Raw genomic sequence first — 7,924 nt, forward strand, 5'->3', positions numbered from 1 at the left:
TTTGTGTAGGCTATCTATCTGGAACGCACACTCAACCTGCACCGGCTGGAGCAAACTGGCGGTCCGACAACGGTCTGAAACGCTCTAACGCCACCCGCCACCACGTCTCCGCAATTATTTGCATATCAATGACAAACTTCTCCTGTAACCAATCAGCGTACTGTGGCAGCTCAATAGCAACCTCCCTTCTAGGGATGTCATCTCGCGACTAGACTTTGTAGTGGTGAAATTCGTAACCGTCTTGATTTAGGATATTTCCGTTTTATTTTTTTATTATTTTTTTTACAAGGAATTGCTTTATCTTATTATTCGTTTAGATTATTATAAAAAATCGCCAGGATGGGCTGCGCCGGTTTCACCTGCTCCAAGCACTCCCTCTGTGCGCTCAATATCCTCTATGTTGTGAGTATGCGGTTCAAGAATTTACCATATGGAGCATTATTATGCTACTGTAACAGGTTTTGGTTGTTGGGTCGGGTAGACTGACTATATGCTGCTTTTTATGCGGTCTGTACGGGTGTGTAAGAAACATTTTTGCCATGCAGCCTGTTGTAAACAATACATTGGGTCAGACCAGACTCTGCTGCTATTAATTATTCAAACTGAACCGTTGTCTGGAATAAGATCTGCGTCTCCAGTTTGACAAAGGCAACCTCGACACGTCAAAATATTATAATTTATATTCAGTATTTAGGTTACTGAATATTTAGAATAGCCTATATTCTTTCCTCTTCATTTCCTATCTCTTTTCCTCCTGTCTTTGTTCAAGTGATAGTTACAGAAAACAACATTATATGGGCCATAGGGTGTGTGTCTGTAGACTCCAAATCGTTCCTGTCCAAATCCTCAACATAGGGCCTCAGATGTCCACTGCACAACCCAATGTTTTACAGTCTGGGAAATACAGGAGTGATGGTGGCATCAAAACAGACCACAGTGGTGACCTAGATTTAAGCTGAATATACATTTGCAGGGAGATAAATGCTGTCATGACAGGAGATTATGTTCCACTTTTGACTGTCGCTTCTTCTACCTCTAAAAGCATGTAGTCTGAGGTGAATCTGGTGTGCTCTTGACCGTTTGTACCATTGCAATTACACTACCAGTCAAAAGTTTGGACACACCTACTCATTCAAGGGTTTTTCTTTATTTTTACTATTTTCTACATTGTAGAATAATAGTGAAGATATCAAAACGATGAAATAACACATATGGAATCATGTAGTAACCAAAAAAGTGTTAAACAAATCAAAATATATTTTATATTTGAGATTCTTTAAAGTAGCCACCCTTTGCCTTGATGACAGCTTTGCACACTCTTGGCATTCTCTCAACCAGCTTCATGAGGTAGTCACCTGGAATGCATTTCAATTAACAGGTGTGCCTTGTTAAAAGTTAATTTGTGGAATTTCTTTCCTTCTTAATGCGTTTGAGCCAATCAGTTGTGTTATGACAAGGTAGGGGTGGTATACAGAAGATAGCCCTATTTGGTAAAAGACCATGTCCATATTTTGTCAAGAACAGCTCAAATAAGCAAAGAGAAACGACAGTCCATCATTACTTTAAGACATGAAGGTCAGTCAATACGGAACATTTCAAGAACTTTGAAAGTTTCTTCAAGTGCAGTCGCAAAAACCATCAAGCGCTATGATGAAACTGTCTCTCATGAGGACCGCCACAGGAAAGGAAGACCCAGAGTTACCTCTGCTGCAGAGGATAAGTTCATTAGAGTTACCAGCCTCAGAAATTGCAGTCCAAATAAATGCTTCACAGAGTTCAAGTAACAGACACATCTCAACATCAACTGTTCAGGGGAGACTGCGTGAATCAGGCCTTCATGGTTGAATTGCTGCAAAGAAACCACTACTAAAGGACACCAATAATAAGAAGAGACTTGCTTGGGCCAAGAACACGAGCAATGGACATTAGACCAGTGGAAATCTGTCTTTTGGTCTGATGAGTCCAAATGTGAGATTTTTGGTTCCAACCGCCGTGTCTTTGTGAGACGCAGAATAGGTGAACGGATGATCTCCGCATGTGTGGTTCCCACCGTGAAGCATGGAGGAGGTGTGATGGTGTGGGGGTGCTTTGCTGGTGACACTGTCTGTGATTTATTTAGAATTCAAGGCACACTTAACCAGCATGGCTACCACAGCATTCTGCAGTGATAAGCCTTCCCATCTGGTGTGGGCTTAGTGGGACTATCATTTGTTTTTCAACAGGACAATGACCCAACACACCTCCAGGCTGTGTAAGGACTATTTGACCAAGAAAGAGAGTGATGGAGCGCTGCATCAGATGACCTGGCCTCCACAATCACCCGACCTCAACCCAATCAAGATGGTTTGGGATCAGTTGGATCGCAGAGTGAAGGAAAAGCAGCCAACAAGTACTCAGCATATATGGGAACTCCTTCAAGACTGTTGGAAAAGCATTCCAGGTGAAGCTGGTTGAGAGAATGCCAAGAGTGTGCAAAGCTGTCATAATAATAATATGCCATTTAGCAGACGGTTTTATCCAAAGCGACTTACAGTCATGTGTGCATACATTTTTACGTATGGGTGGTCCCGGGGATCGACCCCACTACCCTGGCGTTACAAGCGCCATGCTCTACCAATTGAGCTACAGAGGACCACAACGGTAGCTTAATTTGTGTTAATTTGTTGAACACTTTTTTGGTTACTACATGATTCCATATGTGTTATTTCATAGTTTTGATGTCTTCACTATTATTCTACAATGTAGAAAATAGTTTTAAAAAATAAAGAAAACCCCTTGAATGAGTAGGTGTGTCTCAACCTTTGACTGGTACTGTACATTACTCACTTTGTTTTATTACATACCATAACCTGTAAGCCTATCTGATAGGTGTGGTCAATGTCCACTCACTCTCTCTCTCTCTCTCTCTCTCTCTCTCTCTCTCTCTCTCTCTCTCTCTCTCTCTCTCTCTCTCTCTCTCTCTCTCTCTCTCTCTCTCTCTCTCTCTCTCTCTCTCTCTCTCTCTCTCTCTCTCTCTCTCTCTCTCTCTCTCTCTCTCTCTCTCTCTCTCTCTCTCTCTCTCTCTCTCTCTCTCTCTCTCTCTCTCTCTCTCTCTCTCTCTCTCTCTCACACACACACACAGACCATGTTGTACTCTCGAGTACTTTCTGAGATAATGAGAAGGCGATAACATGTCAGATCTGATATTCCTATTTGACTGTGGGGAGAGTTCATACAGTTCATACTTCATACAATGACCCAAAGATAACTATTGCTTAGGGTCTTGTCTGTCTGCGTCTGTGCCTGCCTATCTATTTATTTATGTCCGTCTATCCGTCCCTCCATTTCTAGATGGTGAGTCTGCTGATGATCGGCATCGCTGCATGGGGGAAGTGGTTCGGCCTGGTGTCCAGCTTCCAGGTGGTGGGCGGAGTCATCGGAGTGGGGGTGTTCCTGTTCTTCGTGGCATTGGTCGGCCTCATCGGGGCCATGAAGCACCACCAGGTCCTACTCTTCTTCGTATCCCAACCTTCCACTAAGGCAGACTTGACCTGACCCGACACCCAAGTACATTTGGGGTCTAGAATTTGAATTATGGCTTGAGTACAGGTTTGGGGTTGGGTTTCAAGTCCAGTAGATTGCGGCCTTGGGTAGGCTACGTGTTAAATTCAAGAGAACTGAAGTTTCAAATAAGCTTTTCAAATAGCTTCAGCAGATCGCCAAAAGGGATTGTCTGAATGAGACAACCCTCTACACGTCGTCCTTTACCCTCACCCACTGTGCTTTATTTCAATAGGACTCATAGCCCCTTGTTGTTTATCCATTACTTGTTTTCCAGGCTGTGCTGTTCTCTTACCCCTACCCTACTGTATGTTGTGGGAAAATCCATGCTGATTTTCCATTCAGACCAGGGGCCGGATTCACAAAACCTTCTTAAGAAGACATTTCTTCTTAACTGCCATTTTTCCTTAACTATAGACTTAAGAAGCAAAGTTGCTATTCCTCAAAAAGGTTCTTGGAAATTTGATTGCGCTATTTCTTATGTTTCTCCTTAAGCAAAAAGTTAAGAAGAAATTAGATTCTTGAAAATAAAGTTATTGGAAATGTTCTTAATTCCAAGATAGCTAAACCCTTGTCTTAAACTCAGGGCATTGAGAGAAAAAGCTCATGAAAGCAATTTACCATGTTTAATTCACTCACAAACTTCATCTGAAAGTTTCAGTATTGATTATTTTAAACCCAAGAACATGTTTTAGAACCGTAATCTCAGTAAGAAATATGCTAACATGATTGCCATTGCTAGCTAGATAGCTAGCTAAATTGATTTCCTAGCAACAAACCTCTTAAGAAGATTCATAAGAAGATATTTGAGAAGTTCATAAGAAAATCATTCAATCTTAAGATATTGTTGAGGAATTGCACTTCTTATGAACTTCTTATTTTTTTTCTTTAGAATCTTCTTAATTTTTTGTGTAAGAGGTTTTTGTGAATCTGGGCCCAGGTCCAGTATGGCATTACACATTGTAGTCAGCCTGCATAGATACTCCTGACCCCTGCTTCTGGCTTTCAGTCATTATTACAGGATTATTATTACATTACATTATTACAGTATTACACAGTCATTATTAGGGTCTTTCGCTCTAGAATATTCCATGTTACTGATACAGAAGGTTAGAGAAATAAAATAGTTCGAACCCATTGACTGTTGAAAATAAGTAACCTCTGCCTTCGGAAGTGTGAGGAACTGGGTTCAAAACTACAAAAGCTCTGTGTTGAGAATGTGTGTATTGGAGTGTTATTCCTTGACAGTGGACCCCAGTATATGATCATCCTCTTCATGGTGTTCATCGTCCAGTTCTCTGTCTCCAGCGCCTGTCTGGCCATCAACAAGGATCAGCAGGTAGGAACACAAACTACTGTCAATCACAACAACCTTCTGCTAGTTGCTAGAGGAACAAAAAACAACTTTTCAGACAAATCACAGAAACCTTGTAATTAAATCACTAGATAGATAAAAGACAACCTGTACTCATTAATCATGATACAGTATGTCTGTAAGGATGTGAGCTGCATTTTGTGGTGAAATCACAGAGCTAGGGACCTCCCGTGTCTCTTCTCAGGCTTCTTAGTGTTCTGCACTGCGGTGTGTTCCGGTTCCATGCAGTATTGAGTATATTTTTAGAAGCAAAATCACTATTTTATTCAGACTGTCCACCATCTGGGTCTAGAACAGCTGACTACCTTAGAGATGTCTGGTCCTGAGCATACAGGTATTGTAATGCATCTATATCTGTGTATGAGTGTATCTATGGTGGTCCGTGCCTGCTGTTATACCCCTGTTTTAGGAACACCTGTTGGAGGTGGGATGGAACAACTCTCACACCACCCAGAGAGATGTGGAGAAGAGTCTCAACTGCTGTGGCTTCTACCACGTAGACAACAACGGAACCTGCGACGCTGTAAGCATTAACAAATGAACCCTCTGTTGCACTGAATCTGAATCTACCGTCTATTGTCTTTGACCGCTCTAGCTCATGTCCCAAGCTCTGTTTGTGCATGCCAAGATATCTAATTACAACGAAATAACACGTTTTTACACATACAGTACATCTGTGTTTCAATGGCTCGGATATTAACATTTCGTTTTTGGATTTTTAAAAATGTATTTATTTTTATTTATTTCACCTTTATTTAACCAGGTAAGCCAGTTGAGAACAAGTTCTCATTTACAACTGCGTCCTGGCCAAGATAAAGCAAAGCAGTGCGATAAAAACAACAACAACACAGAGTTACATATGGAATAAACAAAACGTACAGTCAAAAACACAATAGAAAATCTATATACAGTGTGTGCAAATGTAGAAATTTATGGAGGTAAGGCAATAAATAGGCCATAGTGCAAAATAATTACAATTTAGTATTAACACTGGAGTGATAGATATGCAGAAGATGATGTGCAAATAGAGATACTGGGGTGCAAATGAGCAAAATAAATAACAATATGGGGATGAGGTAGTTGGGTGGGCTAATTACAGATGGGCTGTGTACAGGTGCAGTGATCAGTAAGCTGCTCTGACAACTGATGCTTAAAGTTAATGAGGGAGATAAGTGTCTCCAGCTTCAGAGATTTTTGCAGTTCGTTCCAGTCATTGGCAGCAGAGAACTGGAAGGAATGGCAGCCAAAGGAGGTGTTGGCTTTGTTTCTGATGATATTAGCTGCTGTATATTCAGTATTGTGGTTGTGAAGCAGTTTTCCTGACTAACTGGTCCATCTGTGTCCCTCTACAGGCCTGTTTCCCCAACCACTCCTGTTCACCGTGTGCTGAGCAAATCCAGGAGCATGCAGGAGAGGTGCTGCGTTTCGTGGGCAGGATAGGCCTTTTCTTCAGCTTCACTGAGGTGAGATCGCCCTTTATATACAGTCAGGGGAATGTTCTGCTGTATCAATCAAGCAATCAATCAATTGAACTTATATCGTGTTTTAAAATAGTGCTTTTGTTTTACAGTAAACTGGCCTATTTTGAGGTGCAGTTTATGAAATCTAATAGGTTATGAAAATGTAGCTATATACAGTATGTGATCTATTTGTAGGTCAGCAGCATAAAACTGGGCCCAGTAATGTTTGTTATTTTGACCCATTAATGTTTTATTCGTCCTTTTTCAGTTCCTGGGGGTGTGGCTAACGTACCGGTACAGGAACCAGAAGGACCCTCGAGCCAATCCCAGTGCCTTCCTGTAACCGTTGGCAACTGCTGGCTTTGTGCCCCACTCTTGGAGTGGCCAACTTTCCTCCTGGAGAGCTACTGGGTGTGCAGGCTTTTGCTCCAGCCCTACTCTAACTGTAACACTAACACAGCTGATTCTAAACAAATGAGCTGCTCATCGGGACCTTGTTCAGCTGAATCAGTTGTGTTAGTTAAAGCAGGGCCAGAGTAAAAGCCTGCACACCAAGTAGCTCTCCAGGTGGAGGAGGGTTAGCTGCCTGTTTTAGTGGCTGTGTTTGTAAATAAGCGAGTGACTTGTGTGTGTTTTCACCAGCTGAGCGAAGCGGCAGCCCTTTGTGTGGTGTTACATGAAGTGATTGTTTTTCCAGAGTGAGGTGTGTGTCTGTAAAAGAACTGGGTCATGTTCATTAGGCACCAAACGGAAGAAAACTGACCTTCACTTGTCGAATAAGAAACGCTCCTTTACACTTTCCACTGCAAAATGTTTTCCGTTGTGTGCCCTAATGAACATGACCCTGCTGTACATTAAAGATGCTGCATGAGCCTATTACCCTAATAGGATACCTTAGACCACTCCTGATCAGAACCATGTCCTGTATACACTGAGTGTACAAAACATTAAGAACACCTTCCTAATATTAATATAATATGCCATTTAGCAGACGCTTTTATCCAAAGTGACTTACAGTCATGTGTGCATACATTTTTACGTATGGGTGGTCCCAGGGATCGAACCCACTACCCTGGCGTTACAAGCGCCATGCTCTACCAATTGAGCTACAGAGGTCCATCCAGCTACAGGTTGCCAAAAGCGTTCCACAGGGATGCTGGCCTATGTTGACTCCAATGCTTTCCCCAGTTGTGTCAAGTTGGCTGGATGCCCTTTGGGTGGTGGACCATTCTTGATACACACGGAAAACTGTTGAGCATGTAAAACCCAGCAGCGTTGCAGTTCTTGACACAAATCAGTGCGCCTGGCACCTACTACCATATCCCGTTCAAAGGCACTTAAATATTTTGTCTTGCCCATTCACCCTCAATGTCTGAATTGTCTCAAGGCTTAAAAATCCTTCTTTAACCTGTCTCCTCCCCTTCATCTACACTGATTGAAGTGGATTTAACAAGTGACATCAATAAGGGATCATAGCTTTCACCTGGATTCACCTGGTCAGTCTATGTCATGGAAAGAGCAGGTGTCCTTAATGTTTTGTACACTCCGT

General features: G+C 42.0%; 1 protein-coding gene across 1 annotated transcript; it reads left to right on the plus strand.

Annotated features, from left to right (window-relative positions):
* The first annotated feature begins 175 nt into the window (after nucleotides 1-175).
* Nucleotides 176-7,371, plus strand: LOC121585624 (tetraspanin-13). Its single transcript, XM_041901947.1, has 6 exons — nucleotides 176-402; nucleotides 3,331-3,498; nucleotides 4,799-4,879; nucleotides 5,325-5,438; nucleotides 6,268-6,378; nucleotides 6,644-7,371. The coding sequence occupies exons 1-6, from the start codon at nucleotides 340-342 to the stop codon at nucleotides 6,716-6,718; spliced, it is 612 nt and encodes a 203-aa protein (XP_041757881.1). The 5' UTR covers nucleotides 176-339; the 3' UTR covers nucleotides 6,719-7,371.
* The last annotated feature ends 553 nt before the right edge of the window (nucleotides 7,372-7,924 follow it).

The sequence above is a fragment of the Coregonus clupeaformis genome, chromosome 17 (assembly GCF_020615455.1).
Source record: "Coregonus clupeaformis isolate EN_2021a chromosome 17, ASM2061545v1, whole genome shotgun sequence".
NCBI classification, from domain to species: Eukaryota; Metazoa; Chordata; class Actinopteri; order Salmoniformes; family Salmonidae; genus Coregonus; species Coregonus clupeaformis.

Excerpts from the sequence above, each read along its gene's own strand:
- LOC121585624 (XM_041901947.1), top strand. The coding sequence starts at position 340 with ATGGGCTGCGCCGGTTTCACCTGCTCCAAGCACTCCCTCTGTGCGCTC. Across the intron at positions 3,499-4,798 it reads ACCAGGTCCTACTCTTCTTC|TATATGATCATCCTCTTCAT; the intron begins GTATCCCAACCT and ends AGTGGACCCCAG. Across the intron at positions 6,379-6,643 it reads TTTTCTTCAGCTTCACTGAG|TTCCTGGGGGTGTGGCTAAC; the intron begins GTGAGATCGCCC and ends GTCCTTTTTCAG.